At 37.2% G+C, this 26,823-nt stretch overlaps 3 protein-coding genes across 7 annotated transcripts in view; 2 read left to right on the top strand and 1 right to left on the bottom strand.

Moving 5' to 3' along the window:
• The first annotated feature begins 89 nt into the window (after positions 1-89).
• Positions 90-9,827, top strand: JMJD6 (Bifunctional arginine demethylase and lysyl-hydroxylase PSR). The gene is made up of 9 exons (XM_022057161.2): positions 90-525; positions 1,450-1,655; positions 2,081-2,233; positions 3,408-3,604; positions 3,877-4,024; positions 4,433-4,621; positions 5,984-6,171; positions 6,307-6,370; positions 6,696-9,827. The coding sequence occupies exons 1-8, from the start codon at positions 471-473 to the stop codon at positions 6,341-6,343; spliced, it is 1,173 nt and encodes a 390-aa protein (XP_021912853.1). The 5' UTR covers positions 90-470; the 3' UTR covers positions 6,344-6,370; positions 6,696-9,827.
• Positions 9,828-10,513: 686 nt separating this feature from the next.
• Positions 10,514-16,966, bottom strand: LOC110826474 (F-box/WD repeat-containing protein 9). 5 transcript variants are annotated; one of them, XM_022057144.2, is made up of 10 exons: positions 16,826-16,966; positions 16,641-16,721; positions 16,312-16,477; positions 15,324-15,477; positions 14,532-14,677; positions 13,926-14,155; positions 13,463-13,718; positions 12,991-13,110; positions 12,712-12,870; positions 10,514-11,824 (listed from the first exon to the last, which is right to left on the bottom strand). In XM_022057144.2, exons 3-10 carry the CDS (start codon positions 16,384-16,386, stop codon positions 11,747-11,749), a joined length of 1,218 nt encoding a protein of 405 aa, XP_021912836.1. In that variant the 5' UTR covers positions 16,387-16,477; positions 16,641-16,721; positions 16,826-16,966; the 3' UTR covers positions 10,514-11,746. The 5 variants fall into 5 exon arrangements, with proteins under 5 accessions (XP_021912836.1, XP_021912838.1, XP_021912834.1 ...); XM_022057146.2 differs by having other exon boundaries at positions 16,312-16,370; positions 16,826-16,965; XM_022057142.2 differs by having other exon boundaries at positions 16,312-16,721.
• Positions 16,967-17,155: 189 nt separating this feature from the next.
• Positions 17,156-26,823, top strand: part of LOC110826483 (SLIT-ROBO Rho GTPase-activating protein 1) — a 127,691-nt gene continuing 118,023 nt past the window's right edge. Inside the window, exons 1-2 of the mRNA XM_087343030.1 lie at positions 17,156-17,305; positions 17,388-17,474. Of these exons, the coding sequence (XP_087199156.1) occupies positions 17,390-17,474 (85 nt within the window). The 5' untranslated portion in view covers positions 17,156-17,305; positions 17,388-17,389. The remainder of the gene's footprint in view (positions 17,306-17,387; positions 17,475-26,823) is intronic.

Consider the following 26,823-nt stretch of genomic DNA (forward strand, 5'->3'; position numbering starts at 1 on the left):
CGCAAATAAAATATTTGAGAGCTGTTTTTCGAGAACATCGTCTTGACGTGTTCATCATTAGCCAAGTCAGTTATCAGATGTTGGTTTTCTGGGTTGTGATGCATTAAATTAGGCTATGAGCGCTTCCTTCCACTCTCTTTCCAATATGTAATTCACTATAAACCTGTTATTCGACTCTATACAGTCTGAGATCCTGAAAGCGTCATTAAATTAACTTTAAAAAAGTTGTGGGTGAAATAACTATATAAATACTTTTAATTTTCTTCCTGTTTGTTCGTCTGAGACTTTCAAAGGTTATAAAATTCAGGAACGTTCTCTTTGAGAGTATATGATTCGACTGACGTGATTTCACCGGATTAGATAATGGCGGTGTTGTTTAGTATGTTGATGTGCTAATGAATGTCGTGTGAATTACTTTGTTTCTCTTTTACTTTACATGTTTAAATTATAGTAAAACAAGCAATACAATAATGGATCACAGATCAAGAAAGAGGATTAGAGAAGTGAAAAAGAAAGCTAGACCAGGTTAGGTGCTTCAGGATGTGCTTATATAATCAATTGAGTTGGGGGTTAATGCATAGAATGGAATAGAATAGAATTTATTTACAATCCATAGATCCTTCATAAGTCTAAGCCAGGGATGTAGAACAGGTCATAGCACAAATGTTGCTAGTACAAATATAAGTACATAGTTATAACAGCTATTTACAGATTTTTGAAACCACAGTGTACATATCGTTTCCAGTTTTGTGTTTTTAACATGCTCATACATATTTTAAATTGGAAAATAAAATTCAGAGTTATTGGCAGGTGATATGCCATGCCATTTGCTGTTAATGGCCTTAAGTGGTTTGATCATACATTTCATGAGTTTTGGCTGATTTGTTTAAAATTGACTGCATGGTTTATCGAAGCTGTATTTAATCTTATTAACCAGAAGAGGGCTAGGAATATTCCTTATACTGTGGTCTGAGCTTGTGCTTAACATGCATATGTGGTGTTCAGATCACACATTTGAAACCACAGAAGGAATGTGGAAACGATATGTTAGCGGTAATGTATGCCTTTGACAAAGGGAAGGAAATGTGTGTTCTTTACAGAATGGAAGTACTGATTAAGAAATTGTGTACACCAGATTAAGTAGTAGTCTGCTAATTTGCTTTGTAGCTTATTCCATTGTCAGAGGCCAAGCACAAACAGCATTGTTTGCTATCATTGATTTCCCTTTGCATATCTTTTATATTTTATTAATTAGCAAATTAAAAATAGTTCAGACATATTTTGTTATCAATATTTCACCTTATTTGCATTTTTGGGGGATGTGATTAGCTATTGCCTTTGTCCCTATTCTAAGCCAGCTGAGTCCATTCTTCACCCTCCTTCTCCCTCTTGTATGTTTTCCTCAGTTGTGACATGTTAGTGAAGTGTATGTTTAATATCTTCTTTCAGAATTGAATGACAAAGGAGACTGGTCTTTGCTGGGATATGTAGACCATTTTGATTCATTTTCGACTGTTAATGACAATGTTGAAAGAATTCATGTGAAAGATTTTCCTCCTAGTGAATTTATAGAAAAGTATGAGAGACTGTACAAGCCAGTGGTTATTTGTGGAATTCAGGATAATTGGAAAGCAAAGCATAAATGGACTTTGGAGGTAAGCTGTATTATAAGGATGTCACACATTGCTAAGTTGACAGATGACATTATTGTTGTTGTCATCATCATTGATGATGTTGATATGTATATTTGCTATTTTTCTTTGTTTTGGGCTATGCATGGCACATGTAATTGAATTGTATGTTAAATTCTAATTTTCCATTATCAAGGAGGACAAAAGCCCACTGAATTGTCCCAAGAAGCCTCACGTAATTGAGAGTGCTTTCATTTGTACTTAATTCACTTATTTTTATTTAATATAAGTATTTTTTTCATACTTCAAGATAAAATGTAACATACTTTGGTATTCTTTCTGTTCTCATCTGTTTGTTAAACTGTGTTCCTAATTTTTGTTTATTGTGATATATTTTAATTATTGTAGAGTTGCTAGATTACCATCAAATTATGTTGTTGCTTTTACAGAGGCTGGCTAAAAAATATCGAAACCAGAAGTTCAAATGTGGTGAAGACAATGAAGGTTACAGTGTTAAGATGAAAATGAAGTATTACATTCAGTACATGACAACTACTCAGGATGATAGCCCACTTTATATATTTGATAGCAGCTTTGGTGAGGTACTTTTATGTGCCTTTGTTTGTTTGTTTGTTTTTCTCACTTTAAAAAACAATTGGTCTCTTATGAACATTTCAGACCACGTGTGTGTGTGTGTACATGCGCACGTATGTATTTGCGTGTGTGGAGGGGGTTATATATTTTATTTCCCTCTTAGTTGTGGTGTCCTTGAAAAATATTCTCATTTGAAATTAATTGTTGGCAAGTGACAAGAGACAATTTAAAGTTTTCATATTTTACTATGCCAAATTTTAATTTGTATGCGTATTGACTTTTTTCTAATTGAAGGAAAAATTGGTGGCATAATGGTATTGTAGAATATATCTTCCAGCCTCTAATCATGTGTTTAATGCCTTGTGATACTGTGAAATATTCATTTGACATTATGGAGCTTACAGAAATAAGCTTTGAAGTTAAGACTTGTATGCTAATTTTCATTATCATATATGATTTGTGCAAACACATTCATACTGGAATTGTAATGTGATAATATACTTTGGGATCATACCATTACATTTTTTAAAATATATATATATATATATACTGATACATGTAACTAGCAGTGTGACCATTATCTTTTCTGGGTAGCCTAGTGATGTGTCTTATTTTGTTTTTGTTTTATCCCCATGCCAACAGAGGGTGTTCAACTGCCAGAAATTTAATCTGAAATTCTGTATCTAAGGAACTGTTATAGTCTCTGACTCGTTTACTTACTTGATAGAGATATCTGTAATGTATCGACACAGGAGGAACGTGTCATATTGTTAAGATTGTTTATTGGTACAGAGATTCTAATGTTTCAGATTAGAAGATACTGAAAATTTTCAGTCAAGGCTTCTGTTCTATCTAATATTACTTAGGAAGTATAGATTTAAGTATCAAGTGACAATGTTGGTGTTCTGGGTTCTGACGTATAGACGTATAGGTAGATAACCAGTGTTTTTGAGAAACACGCTATCTGCATCTTTTCAGCTGAAGATGGAAACAGTATGTTCCTCCAGAATGTTGCTGTCTGCCTAGGAGTCTGCACGGTGCCAGAACCCAGAAGAACATCATTGTCTTTTTGACCGCCACAAGACTGTCATATCTCACTTCAGCATTAAGTATGTATATAACGTATGGATTACAGTACGTCATGTTAAGAAGATTTTACTGTAAGTGGAAATGTGTTGGCAGCATGCCCGCCGCAAGAAACTCCTTCAGGATTATGAAGTGCCAGTATATTTCCGCGATGACCTGTTCAAATACGCCGGAGAGGAACGTCGTCCACCGTACCGTTGGTTTGTCATGGGACCTTCTCGATCGGGCACGGGCATTCACATCGACCCACTGGGTACTAGTGCCTGGAATGCTTTGGTGGTCGGACACAAGAGGTGAGCGGGGATGAGTTTGGGGTCCAGGTGTTTTGATGTACTACAACCCACCACTTCGTTTTGTCTGGGTTTTAAAACTGTCATATTAGGTCTTATCAGACTAAAGCATGGTTTTAGGGATGTCATGTTAAGTCTTCGGGAGGACTGTTTAAGGATCTTTTATTTGAACGCATGATGCAGACTTCCATGTCCAGTTTTGCTGTATTTATATTTGAATTTGGAAGTTGTTAGAATTTTGATTGAGTCTGTCAAGTGTTGTTAATGTGTTATAGGTGGTGCTTATTTCCAACACACACACCGAAAGAATTACTGAAAGTGACATCAGTAGATGGGGGAAAGCAGCGTGACGAAGCCATTACCTGGTTCAGAGTTGTGTATCCCCGGACTCAACTTCCATCTTGGCCAGAAAGCTGCAAGCCTGTATGCATAATTTAATATATAATTATGTATAGAATGCAGAGGAAAAAGAAAAAGAGGGGAAAATAATAGGTTGAGAGATGTTGATCATTCATCCTCAGGCGTCTAAAAGTCTCTTCACCACTTGTACTTTCTCCTCTTGGTTTGTACAACTGAATAACATAAAACCAGGAGCAACGTCTTGGCATCATTTTTAAGTTACGGTAGTAAATATGTATGGTTGTGTATAATATAAAGCTTTTGTGGCAAGCAATATTAATAAAGCCTTCTTGTGCTATCAGCTGTGTGACTGACAAATTGATGTGAATGATAGCTCAAGAAGACTTCATTAATGTGTGCTTATATCTAAGTGCCGCAGCAGAATGTGTTGACCAGTAAGTTGTATGCTAGTTCTGGTCTCGTGTCTTGCAGCTGGAGATCTTGCAGAAACCAGGTGAGACTGTATTTGTGCCTGGTGGGTGGTGGCACGTAGTGCTAAACCTTGACATGACGATTGCCGTCACTCAGAACTTCTGTAGTCGTACCAACTTCCCTGTCGTGTGGCACAAGACAGTACGTGGCCGTCCCAAGCTGTCCCGCAAATTGTATAGGGTTCTAAAGGTAATGATTTTAATTTACCTTCAAGTCTTGTTAAAAGACTTGGGGGTTCTTCAGTAAAGATGTATAGACTCTGCCATTGTTTTAATCAGGTGGCAAGTATCATTTTGACCCATGAGCTTGCCTTCTTTTGTTCTGCATCAATTTTACTGTATTTTAAACTTTTTAAAAGTGCTTTAATTCATTCTGCCATAATAGCACAACTCGTACATCTGCAGAGATATCTGACGATTAGTTATTTTTTATTTGACAGAAGTTTAGTGCAGATAATGTTTTGCATATTGTGAATGTTCGGTTAAATGCTTTGCTGAAATTATAGCCAGCAATCACAAAGATCTGATGACTGGACATTTGTTATTTCTGCGTACCAGTATTTGAGAGGATAGTTTTGTAAAGTCTTAATGGTACCTGCACCTTGTCGTGGTGGTGGGGCTCGAGTACCTCAGTGACCCCAAAAGCTATGCTGGCGGTAGCATAGCTACTGGTAGGGCCTCCCTAGTCAGATTGGTCGAGGGGGAGAGGTCCTCCAGGTCGCAAGGCTAACAACCTTGCACCGTAAAGAGGAAGATGTTTCGAAACCTCGGTCAAAGCCTCAGACAGACGGACCTAACAGAGGACCGAATGGAAGAGGAGAATTGAGGAGGCCATGGATCGAATACGGACCGGAGAGCCATAGAAGAAGTTTTGTAAAGTTTATGTTCTGATTTTTTTCCTAATTAACAAGTGGGCATTTATTTTTTGTTTGTTTTAGTAAACATTTCCAAATTCAGGTAGTATAATGCAGAGCAGTAAATGTTAAATCAAATTCTGGGATTTAAATAATAAGTGTCCATGACAGAACATTTCTCGTTATTCCAAGTAGACCTGTGATTGCTATGTTCTTATATATTTAAGAAGTAGTAACAGCTTTTTGCTAAATAAAATAGTCTCTGAAGGTAGATTATAATACAGCCCTGACCGCCTACAAGCAACACTAACTAAAATGCATTGTTACAACTGTAAAAGGAAATAAATTAGTGACTATTTGTGCACAGTACAATACTTATAAAATGTATAGGTATAGAATAGATTTAGATACTTGGTACAGATTACTTTATAGACTGAGTATCAGCAAACGGTTGAATGTATTAGAAAGGGTGAGGAAGGGAAATGCAAATATTTTTAGATCCTAGAGTAGTTTGCTCATTATTTGTCTGAGTTTGATGTCTCTTCTCCCTCTGTATAGCCATTGTGGGCAGTACAGTATTTTCTGTTCAAAATTTGGTGATTAATATGAGGTTAAACAGTTTTACAAAGTCTTGTTGTGTGTGTAATACTACAGAAAACATTTAGGTGCGTTGCTGAACATTTTTTTTCGCCCTGTAGGAAAAAGAGCCAGCTTTAGTATCTGTCGCCGACTCAGTGGACCTGAACACTAGCACTGGTGTTGCATCAGATAGTTCAAGTGGTTCTACTTCAAGTTCAAGTGATTCGGATGATTCATCATGTTCATCTTCTAGCGGTGATGATGATAGTGGTCAGGAATCACTCACAGCTCATAAGAAAAAGAAGAGGTGTGTTAATGTAAAAGCAATTGTAAACGAGTGGAATGGGTTTGTGGTGAAATAGCAAACATAATGTCAAAAAAGTGTTTCAACCCTAAGTAGGATTTGAGCTTCTGCACTCTAAGAAAGTATTTCTCTTTGCAGAAGGAAGCCGACTCATTCACCAAAGAATATCTCGTAGTAATTCTCTTGGGGTATGCATAAATAGGTGAGTTTTTATCAGTTGAATGTGTGATGGTCTGTTATTGCCCATCTTACTTTTAGTTTCCTTCGTTCAGCCTTTGTTTATCTTCTTGGAGGTTGTGCGCCATTTTAGCGTTTCAAGGGAACTCTTCTTTTTCCTTCAGAATACAGTTAGAAAATTGTATGTGTTGGCCCATTTCCCAATTTGGTACTTGTTATTCTAGTGTGCCATACACGGCAAAGGCTTATGAACGCTATCCATGCATATTGTACGAGCCAGAAAGTGTTAAACCTCGTATCACACTTGACATTTCTTAACTGTTTGGAATGAATGTGTTCTCTTGTTTTAGGATAACTCGGTGATACGAGAAGGTGATAGTCGACTGGTGTTCCTAAGCCGCCTGTGGCCAGTTGTTTTTACTATTTGTGGTACACTTGTTATTGGAGCTGATCTGCAGATATGGTCAAGTGAATGTGGCAAGTCTTGTGGTAGCTGCTGTACTTTTATCACATTGCAATCCCATCCAATACCTTTTGTTTTGTTGTAATAATTTTTGTGTAATGCAGGGAAATACTTGTCAGGCAGTAGGAAAACTTAAAATTCGCAACATGTTAATTTTGGAGACCTGGTTACAGAATGTTACGACATGTGCACATAGAATGTGAACGTTGTGAATGAAATCTTTACCACCTCTGTCAGGATTTATTAAAAACTTGTAATTAATAATTAATGAAAGATAAACATTATAATTTATTCCTACACAGTACGTGAATTATTTGATCACGATATTACGTAACTTCCTTTAGTACTGAATAGATCTTGTTCTGTATGTCAGCGCTTTATTTTTATTTTATTTCTGTCTCCCTAATTTGAACAGGTCCGTACAAGTTCTTCTGGTCTTATTCGTGAAATATTTATCTGCAGGTGATCACGGCTTTCACTTGGAGGAAGAAAATTCTGACAGGTTTCCAAAATTTCTCTGTGAATGCAATTTTCATTTGTTACCAGCCACATTTTCAAAGGATTTATTGGCTGTAATTGTTTTGTCCCATAGGCTAGTGACCAGACATGAACATATGCTTACTAGAATCTAAAGATTTTTTTTTTTGTGGCATTTATGTTTTTACCCAATAAATTACTTGTGCTGCTAACAAGTTAGAGTGCATCCAGTATATGATGGTGAACCAGTTAATATGGTGTTGGTGTGGGACTTAAGATGCTTTTGTGCAAACACATCAGTTGAGTTTACTGCCAAGTAAAGCCAATTATGTAATCTATTGGCCTCAGTAAAGAAAATTCTGTTTTCAGTATCTTTTCCCATAGGACCAGTAATGGTTGTTCCAAGGTATCATCACCTACGCTTAATAAACTGCCAAGTTGTTTCGTTTCTGATTTTCCGTGGACATTTTCGCATTATGTTAAATAATAATGCTGTTGCACTTCTCGTGTGGATTGAAGTGCTTAATTTTGTTTAGTACTAATCAGAAAATATTCGAGCAAGACGTAATAAACAAGTGCCCCTTTGCATTGACATTTGTAAAAGATAGATTTTCTACAAAATCTGAAGCTGTAGTTGCAGTGGGATTCAGGCTTGAGTATCAATAGGGAAAGATAATAATTTTGTCACTTTGATGATTTCTTGCTGCAGGAAATTGTAATGATGGTACATATTAATTTTCAAATATCAGATATTGAAATTTGTTTGCCTTCTGAACTACATTTTCTACCCACCTTTAAAAGGAGAAAAAAAAGTCTCAAATTTGGTAAAGTTACAACTGAAATATTATTTTACTTTTTATATTTTATTAACTGTAATTTTGCATACAGTGAGACTTCGGCCTTAAGTTAATGCCTAAATCATTTTATAGAATTTGTATACATTTTGACACCCCCCCCCCCAAAAAAAAAAGAGGACTTTGTTTTAAAAAAAATTATTTCCTCTTAGCTTTTCTTTCAGGACTTAACTCTTTACCATGACACCAGCGTATGAATTGCTTTGTGAATTTAAATCTATTGTAGAAGTCGCAGATTAGACTTGTGTTGCAGCGCGGAGCCTTGAAGAAGCTACAGTTTTAGTAATTTTCCTTAAATAGACTTATTTTTGTATTTTATTACTTTGTCTGTTAATTGCTTTTAGAGCTTGTATGATAACACTGAACTGAATGTTACAGATGACATACAGTAATTAACCTTCTGGTGTGGCTGGCTGCATGAGTTTCTGATGCTTATTCCACTGTGTTTTTTTTTTTTGTAATTTGATACGCACTAGGCAGGAGTAATGATGTTCCTACCTACTGTTCTTTGCTGTCATGTTGCAGTGTCTGTAATTTGTGTTTGGCAGCTCATAGACGAATCTGCATAACAAACTACTGTCTTCCAGTTTCAAAGGGTTCTGAAACATGAACATAAAACACGTGAGTGTGGTTTAAAACTAAAATTAAGATCATCTGATTGTGGTTATGCAAATGCTTTAACACTTCTGTTGCCAGGTCTTGAATATCATTTTAAACTTAAATGAAAATAAACATCTTATGGTTGGCAGTTTTCCTGAATGTTCAGCAACGCTGTATCAAAACCTACCATCTGTATGCAGTCACCAGATGTGGAGCATAATTTTGAATATTCTGAATAAGTTAATAAAGAAAGTTAGTGTGAGCGTCTGTATCAGGATTGTGTGTATGGCTGTACACAAGTGTTCTGCATTATGAGGCTTTTACAAGGGCTTTGAAATTGGACAAATTTTTTAGCTTCATTATTGAATAAATTTGGAAAAATAAACATTAACTGATTGGCATAGTATTTGATTTGTTTACTTGAAATATGTATACAGTATAAATTTAAATGTTTCAAAAATGATTAGGACTTCCCTGTAGGCCTACAGAATCCCTTGTCCAGCAAGTAAGTTATTTTGACTTTCATCTGGTGACATTTTACAGCTGTGAAAAGTAGGTGAAGTGGGCGTACTGCAGCAGTTAATGTGTGTTATGGAGTCGGACATTGTAGAAGGCGCATGGTCTATAAAATCAGATGTTTGAAAATGTCAGATTGTAGTGCCATCCTTTTACTGAAATGTGAGCTTTTGAAATAACAATTGGTGCTTTTATAAGCTTGATGGACCATGGCTATAAAAGTGTTAAAAGAGGTGAAGTGAACTTTTATTCATGAGTGCAATGCAATTTTTATGAGCTACCGAAGTTGCTCCGGTACACCGGACTTCCATTACAAGACATGAACAAACATTTTGAACACTGGTAGAATTGTTATATATGTTTGCTCTTCAGAGTGGCTCTTTTATTAGTCATCGTTCTGTGTTATTTCTTTACTTGGTATTAAAATGTATCAAAAATTGTGTAAGATATTATTCTATAGCCTTTTTATCTTTAACAGTGAAGAGCCACTGGCACTTAATAGGAGGGCTGTTGTAATTTAATTATGTTTTCTTGTGAAAATGTCAATAGCATTATCACTGATTCATTACAAATTTTATTTTATTTTATACACACCTTGCCCTGGTCATGTTCACGTCGTCCATTGTTTCCCGTATCACACTGCCATTTTCTTTTGTTCTTCCTCTTATTGTTTTCTTGTACTTACACATTGCAGAAGTCACTGAATGCCACTGTCAAGTGGTTAGCACTCCCACTTTGTATTTGGGGGGTCCCAGGTTCATTGTGGAGACATTACTCTATCTGAGGTTTTTCATGTTTTTCCTCGGTCACACCAGGTAAATGCTTCAATAGTGCCTTAAATTAGATGACTGTCTTCTGGGGTGTTTTGTGGAAACTGAAATGATTTCTTCCTCCATCATTAAGGGTATGAGTGCAGTAAGCACCTTTGAAATATCAGTAATTTTCCGTCAGACCACGGCACAGCAACCCGGAAGACAGTCGTCTTCATAGTTGCCAACATAAAAGTAAAGCTATCCCACTACATGTCATGTATAGCTCATTCTCAGCCTCTGCACTAGATGGGGTTGAGTGGTCACCATCATGTCCACACCGCGCTTTACCCCTGGGGAACGGACCCTGGTACCAATTGCTACCATAAGAAACTTTTGAATTTGTCATTCACGAGTCATCTTGTCCTTACTTTTCTTTTTATTGCAAGCTTTGTCTCAGATATACGGGAAGATAATACATTTGAAAATGATTAATTAATAAGACCATAAACATGTTAAAATTCTCATTTATTAAATAAATGTAACAAAAAGAGTTATAAATTACATTAACAAAAGTTAATATAAAAACCAAGACAAGCAAATATTTTAATAATGATTTATACTGTTATATATGAGCTAGTGGTGGTAATGTATATAAATTTATAATGTCAAGGACTCTGAAATACCACAGTTATTGTTTCAAAGCCATGACTCATTAGCTTTATCTGAGTATCAGTTTTTGCAAGTTGCTTTCACTGATGTTAATTATCAATAAACTAATGGTAGAGGAGCCAATGTTTGTGATATTAATCTCATCTCCAAGTATATTTATCGACAGTTTTAATTACTGTTAATTAACAATAGATCCCAGGGATGCAAAAACAACAATCTACAGTAATTAGACATGTCAAATTTCATAGGACAGTTTTAAAGTCTTTGTAGAAAAATTAGTGACTTTATTTTATATTCTAAGTCCTTCTTCTGGAGGAGCTGCACAGTTTACCCATGACATAAAATGTGCCACAAATATATCTACCCATATTATACTTACAGGAATTTCTACGAAAATACTATACAAAATCAGCTAGTCACCTGCTAATTGATCTTAGCCTGTCAGAATTGAGCCCAATAACTTGGTTCTGGGTTATGTGCTTTGTGGACTAACAGGTAGATACAAGATGGAGGCAGCAGGTTTCTTCCAAACAGTATCTACCTAGGAGACCGCACAGCATCACAACCCACAAGTCTGGCGACTTCTTCACTGCCATAATTTCAAATTTCACCCTGACTTCTGCTTCCAAAATCTGGCACCATATATTTTGAATATGTATAATTACAAAGCACAACCAAAGAGAAAAATGTGATTTTACTTGATTTAATAAGTTCTTGCATATTTTTTATTTCTTGTCCCCTTTGTGCACCTTTAGTAGAAAACTTTTCCAGCGCCAAGTAACAGCTATGCCCCAAGGACACAGATTCAAGTATGATTGGAAAAAATTAAATAATTACAATTTATCTGTACTTTTGGAGTATTCAAGTTAGTATCACTTTCTGAAGGCTGAAGAAATACTGGTCACCACTGTAATACAAAATTTTGTTACATGTTTTGTTGAGAATAATTTGGCATCGCTGTAGGTACGAGTGTGTATCGACTGCAACATTGCCAGTGAAAGGTGTCATCTCTCATGTCTAGTACCAAAAATAAGCAGATCTGAGGCAGGCTCTGTTCATACTGCACACGGTTATGTAGAACATGGCAGCCAAAATTCCAGCGCATTATCAGTGCCCCCAACTGCTAGGACATTATTAGTGTAATCAAACTGTAAATAAAATAACAATTACTAGAAATAAACACTACAAGATAAATTCAGGACATGCAAGTAAATAATCTCTTCAGACACAGTAACATTTAAGACACTGAAAGAAAAAGTTATGGACGGTTGCGAAATAGTCTCTTGCTGTCGAGGATGAACATAAATTCCAAATGTCTACAGAGAACAGACTTTATATCAGCTCTTGGGGTGGGGGGGGCAGATAATTAGACTTTTTATACGTACTTCTTGATTTTAACATGGCTTATCACAGACTTTTTATTACTGCATCTCTATCTCATTCCCTGTGAATTACTGTATCAGGTTGGTGTATCACTAACACCAGATTTGTTCTTGGCGGATACAGAGTTGCTAGTTATCTAGACTGAGGTCTGTCGTTTTCTTTGCTTAATCTACATTAATAGTCACTAATTGTGTAACTGCTTTAGTTAAAATTGTGTTACATGTAATCGTAACAATCAGTCAGTTGATCTCAGACTTCTAATGGCTGCTTTCTTACAGATTTCCCCACCAAAATTATGTAATTATTTCTTGTCTGCTTCATTCAAGCTATAGATATATAACCTTCTAGATTTTGCTACCCTAAAAATAATTGACCATGAAGTTTATTATTAAATTATATTTGACTCAGCCCTTCTTACGAAACGATATATCCTATGTTTCCCACTTCATGAGACTCGGATCCACATATTTTCTTGAGCTTCTTTCCAAATCCTTATTTATTAACCATTCATGATCATCAGCCCATCATTTGATACTGTACAACCTCTGCATTTGAGACAGCAATGCTAAGTACCTTATGAATCACTCTTGTCCCATCTGAAGTATACAAGACAAGCACAAAACATGAGAATTTTATGAGAACATTTACTCACCCGTGCAACTTCGCCCGCCTGAGAACGTATGATAGCTATCGTTTCTGGATTCTTAGTTGGCGTGGATATTCGAACTGTGCGGTCGGTCGAACTCGTGAGGATGCTACCCATGCTGTGCTTTACACAGGTCAGTTTTTCAGTATGTCCAACTTGGTATGACTGCAAGTTAATATCGACTACAGCTTACTGACATTTCTGAACTTGATAACACTTCCATAATTAGTATCTGTAATCCTAAAACTGTGAACTAAACTTGTCTATGAGAGTTGACTACAGTACCTCAACGATATCAAACTTTCCCTGAGCTGGATTTAGGAGATGTAACTGGCTCTTCGAGTCACCGACATAAAGGAGATCATTGCTGAATGACAGGCACATGGGAAAAGCCTTATCTTCATCCTTACAAAAAGAGAGATTGAAAAGGTCACAGAAATAATGCACAATTACAAATTTTGTGAGAAAATATAGCATTAAGTCTAGTGACCTGTTCAGGTATATATTCCATAATAAACCTTCCTTAATGGGGAAAGTCTGCAGTCTGAATAAGTAATAAAATTACACTTGTATATAGGCTGTCTTCTGCAAAGATCCTACATATGATGGAGTCTAGACAAATCCATTTAATTTCTCTCGAGGTATTGTGGTTTAACAAAAACGCGTATGGGCTTGCTGTCGATTCTTACCAGCTATGGACAAGTGTGAATCTGAGGTTTTAAGAAATCTTACCGAATGCTAACTGTAACAAACCCACCTTGTTTTCATATAAATTTAGTTTCTTAAAGACTTTTCCTGCCCGTTGGTCCCACACAGCCAGTGTTTGGTCCTCGCTAGCAGATATTATGAAGTCGCCAGACATGGAGAGAGCTAGTACGGCACCGTGATGTGCCGTGTACAAGCTGACCTGAGATCCCCCAACCCTGGTATCAAAGATTACCACATTCCTGTTGTATGTTCCTGCTGCCACCAGATTCGATGTACAGGCTAGTGACAGGGCTGGTGTCTGACACCTGATATGCAAAGAGTAAGTTTACAAAAAGCTGTTACAATGTCAGGTATAAACACTTGCTAGCAAAGTAGTTAGTAGAATAGTTGTTTATATTACTAGTATTTCAGAGTGTGGACATGATAACAGTTTACGAACTGATGATAACGGATATTTTCAATATTAGTTCACATCACTTGACAGATGAGACTGAAGCATCGAGTGTACTCACTTGAAGACGGAGAGTAATTGCAGATCGTGGGTTAGATTCCACGCTTTTATTGTTGTGTCCCAAGAACATGAGTACACAGTTTCACCACAAGAGGCCAGTTGCCAGATCCAACCCTTGTGGGCATCTGTCGACACCTGATACGGTACCTCTGTGCCACCATTCAGCACATTGGAGAGATCCCACAGCATGATGCTGCGGTCTCTTGAACCAGACACACAGAGCAAGCCAGACTACAGAAAAAAAAATTATGTTTTTCAAATTTATTCCTATGTATTTGAGTTGATAAGAAAGAATTCGTGTCATAACATTTCTAAATCAAGGAGCCAACGGAAATTTGTAATGGACCTTGCTGTAAATCATATGAAGCAGATTTTCTATTTTATTTAGTTATTAAGTTCCATAAACCCTGGCACAAGTGCAGTATTGGAACACTTAGATTACATAAAGAATGAGTCACAGCATTACCTTGACTTGTTAATATTTGATCTTTGTATGCTATTTGGAAGATGATTAAAGAAGTATGCCCTGTTCCTCAAGACAGGTGATCATTTGCAGATGTATTTCTTTATTCATGTGATGCCAAGCATTATAGAGGTATGTACTTACATTCATTAAGTGTATTGCATCTACAGCTGCATAATGGATGTCCTTTCTTAATACTGATTTAATTTTTATGTCTTTCCTATTCCAGAGCTCATATTGGTCTTCAATGTTCACACAGGCTAACCTCCAGTTAAAGTCATCTGCATTTACTGTAAGGGAATTATCATCATCATCATCATCATCAAGGCAATGAATCTAAATCAAGCCTTGGATCCCTTTCAGCTTGTTAAAAAAATTCCCATTTTTATGAAACTCAAACTAAAGTTTTTACAACCAAAAGTTTGTGCCAGTTTCTTGTTTTCCCATACCCTGGTCATCAAACATCAAGAGTGAAAGTCTGATAATTTAAATAAGTTTATTGAATGTCTCAGTTCATTGGTTGGCATTCCTTCTCCATATTTTGGAGATCCCAGATTCAAATCTTGCTCTGAAGACCAGATGTACTGACTGAGTTTGTTCATCGTTTTTGTCAGTCCCTCCAAGCAGATGACAAGATAGTGCCTTAGAAATTAGGCAATGACCATTTCCTGTCATATCCTCCTTATTCAGCTCCTATCCCACCATCTAACCTAACCTAAGTTATTGTCAGAGTTGATAAATAAACCATAAATAAAAAATCTGTTTATTTAACAGTTGTTTGGAAATGGTGAGGTCTTACTGTTTTGGTTATGAGCTAGGACATATGAAATGTACTACAGTTTTTGAACTAGGAAAGAAACTCTCCACCCAAGAGAATGTTTTCAAGTGCAGCCATAGTGAAACTTTTTATGTATGCTTTCCATTAGAAGCACATACCTGGTATTGGCGGATATTTACTTCCCCACCTCTTTGAAATACGTGATCTCCATATTGCCGAATCAGAAAGTATTTCATGGAAACGTTTACATACTAAGCTCATGGAATTAGTAATAAATCTTGCATCCAAATAAGAGCAGATATGAAGGAAAATCTGTAATGAAGGAACATTATATTATCAAAAATAAAAGAAAATTAACATTTCATCCTGTTCAATAGTTTGTAAAATCCTGGGTGTCATATTATCTTTGGCATGTCCATTTACCTGCATGTAACAATGGATAGAATATTGTCAGGTTTTATCCCAAGTAAATTGTCAAATATGTTTCCTTTAAGTTGCACTGATCTGTCACCTTTCCAAAGACAAAAATTCATAATCTGGCAAGACTAAAAGATTTCTTAAGGGCATATTTTTATTCTATGGTATACATAACACCAGTTTTCTTTGCAAGACTTTCATGCCCCATTTTGTATTTTATCTCTCAGTCCCTAAAATACTGAGTATGCATGATGACAAAGTGTCGAGGAGCACGTTCGGATTTATGACAATAAACAACGGCAAACTGGAGAAAATTACATAATGAGGAACACTGTAATGTGTACTCTTCACCAGATCATGGATATGCAGGACATATAGCACAAATGGATAAGATTAGAAATGCAAAATAAATTTTAGTATGGAAAACCTCTCCAGGATTCTGTTAGGGTGGCATAACAAAAAAACAGGTCTTTCGGAAATTTGGTGTGAAAGAGAGAACTGGATGTAACTGGTTCAGGATTTGGGAAAAGACTGAAATGAAGAATATGTAAGTTGATCTTTCTCATTTTTAATTTTCTACTGCCACTTTTCTACATGAATTATGGACACAATACAGCAGTTACATGAGCAATAAATAACAGATACAAACAACTGTGTTTACATGAATGCATATTTTAAACATGCCCCTGTTCTGATAGAAAATAGAATGTAATTCAAAGGACCACATACCTCTACTGGAATGTTTCCTAAAGACCATTGTTCACTATTGGTGCCAGTATCTTCAACCACTGAAGCATCACACATTTCAATATTAGTCAGAAATTAAAATTATTGAAAATATCGTGATGAAAACTGTGAGGTTTTCTCTTTAAGGAAACAAAATTCGTGTTGTAATCTGTTTAAAAACAATGCATTCTAAAATACATTATTCATTTGTTGTTAATATAAATGAGGCATTCACAGTTCACAAAAGAACGATAATTTATTTCCGGTCGTTAAGCTCTTAGACTACCTCTCAAAACTGCAGTTCACAATAAGAAGTTACGCAGTTCACATACCTAATATGGTTAATCGAGGACAGAATGTTCAAAACACAAAGACATTCTTCAACATTGCTGCAATGATATGGAGCCTTCCTCCTACATGAGAGAAAACGACAGGGATAATTTTATGTAAGGTATATTCTTAGAACGTCAAGCCCTAATACCCTATCAGTCAATTCGTTAAAAAAAAATAAACAAACCAACAGCTGTTGCTGCTCTCCTTCCATCACACTTCCATATGAATTTACCCCTCCAGGAAGGTGGAGTACTACTAATGAAACAAATCGAAAAATCCAATCTTGCTTTAAAGAATGGGGAATGTAATCCATAAAGGCCTAATCTTTTATTAGTAATGATAAATACTTATATACACGTTTTATAGTTCTAGGCCATATTTTGCTGTGACATCTTCCATCTGCTGGTGGTATTATAAACTGCTTAGTAAGACATATGCGTCATGTGCTGCCCTCTCAAGGGAGCATGGGAGAAACTGAAACAGTATTTGTAGGTAAATCGTGTTTGCAGCTGTTGTCCATCGCGTTGCTGCGAGTGAAGACTCAAGCACGAAACCAAACAAATACACAACGCAGTTGAACGCGGTTAGATTTTCGTCTTTCATGTTACAATTGTGCAAAGAAACCCGCGATGTTTGCGGATGACTTATCTTTCTAACATATGAAGTGAGTTTTGTGTTTAAAAAATAGTTACAGTAGTGTCATAAACTATTTTGTTAAACGTGTGTTACTCTTGTTGCTATTCAAGAAATGGATGAAGAAGACGCCGGTGGCGGAGTCACGAAATCTCCAATCAGACGTTTGGGGTCCACCAGAAAACTGCTCACCTTCAATAGTAAGTGGTTAAATGTGTGAACTTTATTAATCATTACAGCAAAGGTGTATATGTCGCACGAGTGGTGAAACAATAATGGAAACGATTTGCAACAATTGAAACACGATAAACTGTTTCACTTACGATGTTCTGTTTAGTAATATTTGCAAAAGTGCTGGTTGTAATTTTAGTTGTTTTTGGCGTTGTGTGTGAAAAAGTTGTTTTATTTTTTAATGTTTTTCCCCCAAACTTTCATTGTTTGTCGTTGATAGTAATAGATGGTTTAGATTATGAGACTATGCAAATTTGTTGAAACACACTAACTGTACTGGTGGTATAACCCATATTATGCTACAAAAAATCGTTTAAATAATGCCGTTGCAATACATTTTAGCTGGTAAGGATCTTCTGATTGATGTAGCTAGTCTTTTATTGTGTTGTAGGGATCCACCCTCCTATATAGTGTACATGGAACGTGAAGGGGGAACCTAGGGTAGAGTTGCCCCATCCTAATCCATTTTCTATTTCGAGTGTGCCAGGATGTCGCTCTGTAGACAGTTGCTTATACAGTATACTGCAGACAAACTTAGCGTCGGAACGAAACGATATTGAAAGTGAGTTCGGGCTGTCAGATGCGTCCTCATGTAAAATATTTATATGAAAATATTAGTTTTGATTGTCATTCTGCATACGAACTCAACCTCAGAATAACGTACTTTAGTATGACACATTGATTTTTTTTTCAGTTTGATCATAAGGCATTTGGAATTTTAATGTATTGTGAATTCTATGCACGAAGATGGGGAATATGGTCACAAGATACCTTCCCTGGAAGTTGCTAGTTGAATTTAATCTTTGTTCATAACGTTGCCGGTGCAATATATCCCATACTCTACATGAAGTTAAAACAGAAATTTTAAACAAGTTTGTAAAAAAAAAGACGAATTGTTTAAAATGTTCTGACGTGACAAAAAGCGTACGTCATAAATTATATAATGTTTCTTTAAAAATATATTCGACACTGTGTGTAATTAATTGTGCAAATACAAAAATTTGTATTGTTGATTAATTTTTTCAACGATACGATACATGACACATGGAATTATAATGCAAGTACCGTTTATTGGTGCTGTCAGTAATAGATTGTTATCTACAATAAATGAAAATCCTTGGGTTTCACAGTGCAAACTCCCAGTTCCATCCATTAAGAATGTCAACGGTTTGATTTGTTTCTCTCCAGTAAGAACTGATATTCAAATGACGCCGTTGCGCCGTAGAAAATGGAATGTGAATACATTCCACTCCTTTTCTCAAGGTTAACGTATATTTTTTTTTAATTCTCGTTACTAAAGAAAATACGTTGGTGGAAAATGTTAACTAACACTAGGAAGCCATTACACAAGGTTATCACGAAGAGAGGAAGAAGGGGATATAACTCATTGATATATTATTTAATATCACGTCACGGTCAAGCCAATTTAACGCCGCGGTTATTCTCTGCGGCGGAATTTAGAAACACAATGATGCGTTTTCGCTGTTATTCCTTTTCGCTGGTGTTCGACTCCCGGGACTGCAAATTTTCTATTTTTCTCCAGTACGTCCAAACCAACTGGGGTTTACTCAGCCACCCTTATCACTCTGGTGCCGAGGTTAAGAATGCATGGAGCTTTTTTTTTTACATTTTGGGATGAAATGCAGAGTCTCACGTCGTGAGACAGAGACATCCGTTGTCTTCTGGATTCAGCTTCCACTCGTTTCAGTTTCAGTAGCTGATTTATGGAACACATTTTACGCTGTCGTGTAAAAAAAAACAACAACATGGCGTGTCTGTCAGCCCCTGCTCTGAGGGGCAGTGGGGAAAATATTAGAAAGACGAATGAACTGTCGGGGGCGGTCGTTTGAGTTGTGGGGTGGGGGTGGGGGGTGAAATATCGGCTGTCGCTTTGTGAAGAAGCTGGGTATTCTTCAAGGACCACATTTATGCTGCATCTGCTGCTGGTGATTGTCAATGATGCCTTGAACAAGTTCTGTGAACTGAACCCCTGATGGGGGAGTCACTACATCGAAGCGAACAGAACCGAATCAGCAAAAATACTTCCCGATCTTATTTTCTGAAATGTTTCGCAACGGAAAACTCAATTCAGACCTGCGAGGTATTGTTGGATACCCAACCTAAATCACATTCTCCATTTTACAAATACCAACATCACGTGCGGTTTCAACCAGCGGCACCATGGAAGTTAAGCAGTGCACGGTTACAGAAAGGAGTGCACTTAAGTTTATTCAGACAATTATATAGCACAAAGATTATTAATAAAAATAAAACGAATTCTTTGCAGCTCGCTCAAAAGCTCTAACAAAGTTCATGGATCAAGAAATCTAAAGTGATAGAATTATATTTTGTAACAGAGGTCCCATTTATTAACCATTTGATGCCGGAGCTCGTCTAAATAGCATTTAAGAATCCAGTCCGTACCGCGAAGAAAACACTACACTTCACCATTACGAAGATCAACCGGTTAATGCATTTGAAGGAAATGATCACTCTTTACCCTGAGAATCGAACGAATCCGACAAATGCATAATGAAAAGCTACTGACTGTTAAAACAGGCAATTGGTATATATACTTACCACCAGGCTTTCAAGGGTTTAAACAGTTTCATCAAGAATTTCGACTACTAACATGTCTTGTTGCTTTAGAAATTCGAATCCCACACTGTTTAACGGAATTCTTTTATTATAAATGACGATGTAAACAAACAGAAGTCTAACTAACTAACTAACTAGATGGCTTACCGAACCCGAAGGTTCATCACCGAATTAACCAAAGCCCTCCACCGGACCCTGTCCTGGGCCAACAAAATCCAGTTTCCTTCAACTCCTATCTCGGATAGATCCCGCCTGAGATTATCCTCCCATCTACGTCTAGGTCTCCCCAGCGGTCTCTTCCCTTCAGGTTTCCCAACCAGTACCCGGTGCACACCTCTTGTCCCATCCATGCGCGCTACATGTCCCGCCCATCTCACTCTTCTCGACTTAATCACCCTCACAATACTGGGGGAGCAGTACAGATTTTTAAGCTCGTCATTGTGCAGTTTTCTCCACGCCCCATCGTCTTCCCTCTTAGGCCCAAATATCCTCCTCAACACCCGATTCTCAAACACCTGCAATCTGTGTTCCTCCCTCTGAGTGAGAGACCATGTTTCGCACCCATACAAAACAACAGGCAAGATTATTGTTTTGTATACTTTAATTTTCAGGTTCTTAGAAATCAGACGGGAAGACAAAATATTTTGGACTGAGAAGTAGCAAGCATTTCCGGAATTTAGTCTCCTCCTAACTTCCTCACAAGTATCATTTTGATTTGTTATTGTTGTTCCCAAATATTTGAACTTTGTAACCCTTTCAAAGGATTTATTAGCTACCCTAAGATAATTTTGCCCGCCTGTCTTCTGATGACGAGATACTAACATGTACTTAGTTTTTTCTGAATTTACTTCCAGCCCCACTTGTCTACCAGCCTCTAGTAAAACTTCTGCGTTCCTCTTTATTGTATTTATATCGTCCCCCAATAAATTAACATCATCAGCATATGCCAATAGCTGATGTGTCCCGTTCAATTGCAAACCCTCCTGCCTACCTTGGACCTTCCTGATGGCGTATTCTAGCGCAAAGTTAAAGAGCAAGGGAGACAAAGCATCTCCTTGTTTTAGACCGTTCTTGATGAGGAATGTCTCAGATACATATTTACCTACTCGAATTTTGCTGCAGGTTTCATTTAAGCACATTTTTATTAGACCCACTAGCTTCTTTGGTATACCAAATTCAATAAGAATATTATATAGCACTTCTCTCTTCACAGAGTCATAGGCTTTTTTGAAATCTATAAATAACTGATGTACAGTCCCACCGAACTCCCATTTTTTCTCTAGTATCTGACGAATGCAAAAGATCTGATCAATCGTTGATCTGTTTCGTCTGAACCCACACTGATGATCCCCAATAGTTTCATTCGCATATGGGGTTAATCTTGCCAAAAGAATGTTGGATAGAATTTTGTATGAGGTTGATAGCAGCGATATTCCTCGGTAATTACCACACTCAGTCTTGTCCCCCTTCTTATAAATAGGAATAATTATGGATTCCTTCCATTGATGTGGCATCTCTTCCTTATCCCAAATTAACTGAATAAGCTTATGGATCCTCATATGCAACCCTTTGCCACCTGCTTTAATTAATTCGGCCGGAATCTGATCAATTCCTGGAGATTTATAACTTTTCAACTTCCCAATGGCTAGTTCCACTTCATCTAAGCTAGGTTCTGGCACCAACAGTTCAGCTGTATGCATTTTAATCTGTCTAATATCACCAGTATTATGAACATTTAAGAGCTCGCTAAAGAAATTTTTCCACCTATTCACAATTTTTATTGGATCTGCAAGCAAATTGCCACTATCATCCTTTACCAAATTAGTCTGGGGTTGATATCCTTTCTTAAAGTTATTAATGCCTCTGTACAGGTCTCTGATGTTTTTTTCCTTATTATTTGTCTCAAGTTCAGCAATTTTGCCCTTCAGGTATTCCCTTTTCTTAGTCCTAAAGGTTCTACTAGCCTCACGTCTCACGTTACATAGATTATCCGCATTTGTTTTGTTTGGGTTCTGCAACCATTGAAATTTTGTTTGCTTCCTTCGATCTATTAATTTTGAACATTCTTCATCAAACCACGGTTTATTTTGCTTTCTCCTGTAGTATCCTAGTTTCTCTTTTGCTGAAATTTTGATGCAGTTTCTGACATTTTCCCACTCCCTGTTGATGTCCACACTTTCATTATCCTCATTTGTCTCTAAAATTTGAAACCTATTCGAAATTTCAACTTGATATTGTTCCTTTGCCTCTCCCTCACTTAATTTTTTCAAATCAAATCTTTCTGTGTCAAAATTTTGTTTAGTTCGTCTACTTACTGAAAGCCGCTCCCTCACTTTTGCTACCACCAGATAATGATCAGTGTCGCAATCTGCTCCTCTGAATGATCTCACATCAATTACATTTGTCTGCCTTCTCTTATCTACTAAAACATGATCTATTTGATTGTGTGTTCTGCCATCTGGGGAAGTCCAAGTGTATTTATGAACATCACGGTGTGGAAATTTTGTACTTTTTACAATTAAATCTTTTGACGTAGCGAAGGTCACTGCTCTGACGCCATTATCATTACTAAGTGCATGGAGACTCTCGCTGCCTATTGTGGGTTTGAAGACATCCTCCCTCCCAATTTTTGCATTGAAATCTCCTAGCAGAATTTTCATGTGATACTTGCCAAATGTATCAAATACTGATTCCAATTCTTCATAAAAGCTATCCTTGATATCATCGCTTTTGTCTTCAGTTGGGGCATGAACATTAAGGACAATGATGTCGCACCAACGTCCTTCCAAAATTACGTAAGACAACCTGTCACTAACAAATTCTACTCTCTTAACTGCTGCCCTAATTCTGCTATGAACAAAAAAACCCGTCCCTAGCTGATGATTGTCATTCCCCTTTCCATAGAAAAATGTAAAATTGTCCACTGGGATCGTGCCCTCCCCCTCCCATCGCACTTCCTGCACTGCCACTAAGTCTAACTTATAATTCCCTAATTCCCTACACACTGATTTCAGTGCCCCAGCCCTATAGAGGCTCCTAATGTTCCAGGTACCAAATCTCATGTCCTTTTTCAATTGCCGTGGTCGTGCCAAAGAGTCCGTCCTGATCCGAGGCTTGGTTGATTTTTTCGTAACACATATTTTTTTTAAAGGTGAAAGGTTGTTAGCCCTACACCCAACCCCCAACCTGGAGGACCAGGGTATCACTCTTAGTCTAGCGCATCTCCTTAGACCTGTCCGGCTTGGGTGACCCTACCATGAGCCGAAGCTCAGGCCGGCATAGCCCTAAGGGTCATTTGAGCACGCAAGCCTCCTCACCCGGCAGATTGCCTTCGACAAGGTGGTGATACCTTCGAAACAGAAGTCTATGGAATAAAAAATTGAATTTGTGTTAGAAAGAAGACAAGCCTAATTCTCTTCCAAGAGTTCACAAATGTAAATGAAAACCTGTAAATGTTATAAGCAATAATAATAATAATAATAATAAATAGGATGCCATTACCTCACTTTCACCACAATTTCGTTTGTCCCTGGGAAAGGATCTGATTAACTAAGGTCACAAGCCCGAAATCTTGATCTTCCGGGTGTGGATTGGTTGGTGGATAACGTCCGTAGGATCATGCTGCCTCCATATTCAGGGCTAAAGACTTACTACCCAGAAGAAGGACGTTAAACTAATTTCATTTGTGCCGGATTTCTAAAGACGTTCTCCACACTGTTGACTTATTTTTGGTTCTGCCTGTAGGTCGCAAACAACTGTTGGTTTATCTGCGTGTATCAGCCTTCAAATGTTTGCAGTTCTTACACGAATCGCTGTACATGTTTTATCACGGGTTGTACAAGTCGACAAGACACAGACTAATTATCATCAGCTGTTAGTAGTAGCTAGGAGCGTCAGGAACTGTACGTTTCCCCACTTAAGACATTGCACATTTCAGGTAATTCCTCGTTCTTCTGACAAACACAAATACACTAGACCTCATATATTCAACACCGCTAATACAGCAGTTTGGCATTGGAGACCATCCTGAGCCAGTTCTATGCATCGGCCATCCCCAGAACATATTTCCCTGAAGTACTTCTTAGTATTATTTTTATATATTTCATTTTAAATTTTATTTGAGGATTCCCCACCAAAATTCCACACGTATTTCTTGCCTTCCGCGTATGAACTACCTAACATCACCTCATGTCATTTGACTGTTATCTCTGAAGTCCACAGAGTGTCTTTAAAGTCGGATATGCCACGGCGGTCCAGCGGTTAGAACGCTGGGGTCTCGGGTTCGATTCCCGGCGGTGCCCGAATTTATAACTTGTGTTGGGCAAGGCCGTGGTCTAGGCAACACGGAGTTTTCTTCCGTGGCATCCCAACAATTACTCCATTCACACACAGAAGAAGGCAGTGGCAAACCACTTCTGGATCATCTGCCAAGAACGTATATGAACAGGTCCCAGTCCGAGAAAAGGATGGAAGGATCCTGTTCATATGGACCTGTCGTCAGACAGAACACTAAATAATAATAAGATGAGGTGGTCTAGCGGTTAGAACGCTGGCCTTGTAATCCTGGGGTCTCGGGTTCGAATTTATAACTTGTGTTGGGCAAGGCCGTGGTCTAGGCAACACGGAGTTTCCCTCCGTGGCATCCCAACAATTACTCCATTCACACACAGAAGAAGGCAATGGCAAACCACTTCTGGATCATCTGCCAAGAACGTATATGAACAGGTCCCAGTCCGAGAAAAGGATGGAAGGATCCTGTTCATATGGACCTGTCGTCACACAGAAATAATAATAATAAATAATAGTCGCACAATAAACAAGCGGGAATCGAACTTTGATACGCAAGGTACAGTCCACGACTGTAATCTTGAGACTTACAGGTTGAGGAAGTGTGGTGAAGGGGGAAGGTGGAAAGATAGTCTGCCTTTAACGCTTCGGACTTCCTGAATTCCTTGCAAGTCTCAAGATTACAGTCGCGGACTGTAAGAGGCTTTTGCCATGCGTTTGCGAGTTGGGTTTCTAGATTTTGTGAGAAATTTCAGTAGCGTTGGGGGGGGGGGGGGGGGAGCAACTCGAAATCGACAGAACGGAGGAGAGATTCTAGAAACATCTGTTCACGTATCCTGGCAACGAGACTTAACGAGAATTTTACATCGCCGAAGCAATTCGAATCAGATGCTCTCGTCCCTTTGTGCTAACTTCTTCGAAAATTAAACCACTCCACTCCCCGTCTCCTTTCGTCATAAATCGTTTGAAACACAGACTGCATAAAAAATTTTGATTACAAAATATGACCGAACTTGCCCGTTTAAAACGCAAATTAAACCAGGAACAAGTCTATCGTCATGTAATAGACTCAGCCAACCCCCCCCCCCCCGTGACGCTCGAGTCAAGGTCACCCTGGTTGCTAGGCCGCTGCTCGGGATAAATGAATGTCTGTGTTTCTCCGAGAAGCCATTTCTTAAATTCTTGACAACAAAAACTAAAGAAAGAAACAACTTTCTTGTCTTTTACTGATGAACTAAGGCTTGCAGGTGGTGTTATAGTTAGGGGTCGCGTTTTGAATAGAACATTATATTCGTGTAGAAGGAACTTGGCCAGTATAAAAGCGTCTTAAAACTGATACCTTATAGCTGTTGCATGTACCCATACTTTATCAGGACCCTCTTTAATATTATCATACCATCTACGTCTAGGTCTCTCAAGTGGGCTCTTTCCTTCAGAATTTTTTTGAACCCGTTATATTGGGGCCTGCGTGTTGATAAAATGGTCAGAAACAGAAGGATCTGCCTCTGCTGGAATCGAAACGTGATCTTCCAGTCCGTAAACAGTACTTACTGTGTGCATGTCGCATCTTGGAGCTGGGAGAAAAATGCGGTTTTGTGTCGGAAGTGAAACACTTGTTTTGAAACGCCTTGTAACTTGACACCGGATCGACGTAAGTCACTGTACACGAACTTCGCTTTGTATGCAACCCGCGCTGTGAAGTTTCCGGTGTGTTTATATTGACGGTCGACGCCGTGACTGATCCACCATCATCTGTCTTCAATTTGTTTTACCATAATCCTATTTTTCCTTGTTGTTTAATTTTAACCGTCTAATCACAATAAAATATTTTATTAAATATTAAAATATTATTACTACAATTAACATTTAATATTTAAAATATTTAATAATATTGTGATGATTATAATTGTTTAATTTTAACCGTCTAATCACAATAAAATATTTTATTAAATATTAAAATATTATTACTACAATTAACATTTAATATTTAAAATATTTAATAATATTGTGATGATTATAATTGTTTAATTTTAACCGTCTAATCACAATAAAATATTTTATTAAATATTAAAATATTATTACTACAATTAACATTTAATATTTAAAATATTTAATAATATTGTGATGATTATAATTGTTTAATTTTAACCGTCTAATCACAATAAAATATTTTATTAAATATTAAAATATTATTACTACAATTAACATTTAATATTTAAAATATTTAATAATATATTAAAATATATTAAAATGATGCTCTTTCTATCGAAATGTTCGATTTACAATTAGAGCAACATCTTTTTCACGACATGTTTCGGTTTTCAATGAACCATCTTCAGGTGTATAATCAATATAAATTTAAATGTAATATTCTAAATGCAATCCTTCGTCAGATGTCCATTAAATATCGGAAAGTTATCCTCTTCTAGATCA

The sequence above is a fragment of the Zootermopsis nevadensis genome, unplaced genomic scaffold (genome assembly GCF_977971745.1).
Source record: "Zootermopsis nevadensis isolate Lab colony 2312 unplaced genomic scaffold, Znev_1.0 Znev_ptg000004l, whole genome shotgun sequence".
Classification (NCBI taxonomy): domain Eukaryota; kingdom Metazoa; phylum Arthropoda; class Insecta; order Blattodea; family Termopsidae; genus Zootermopsis; species Zootermopsis nevadensis.

What these genes read in the sequence shown, in the direction of transcription:
- JMJD6 (XM_022057161.2), top strand. Translation starts at nt 471, where the DNA reads ATGGATCACAGATCAAGAAAGAGGATTAGAGAAGTGAAAAAGAAAGCT. An exon ending in GGCCAGAAAGCTGCAAGCCT is followed by an intron (nt 4,025 to 4,432) that starts GTATGCATAATT and finishes CGTGTCTTGCAG; the next exon opens with CTGGAGATCTTGCAGAAACC. An exon ending in AATTGTATAGGGTTCTAAAG is followed by an intron (nt 4,622 to 5,983) that starts GTAATGATTTTA and finishes TTCGCCCTGTAG; the next exon opens with GAAAAAGAGCCAGCTTTAGT.
- LOC110826474 (XM_022057144.2), bottom strand. Translation starts at nt 16,386, where the DNA reads ATGTGTGATGCTTCAGTGGTTGAAGATACTGGCACCAATAGTGAACAA. An exon ending in ATGCAATACACTTAATGAAT is followed by an intron (nt 14,156 to 14,531) that starts GTAAGTACATAC and finishes TTTTTTCTGTAG; the next exon opens with TCTGGCTTGCTCTGTGTGTC. An exon ending in AGGCGGGCGAAGTTGCACGG is followed by an intron (nt 11,825 to 12,711) that starts GTGAGTAAATGT and finishes TTTTATTTACAG; the next exon opens with TTTGATTACACTAATAATGT.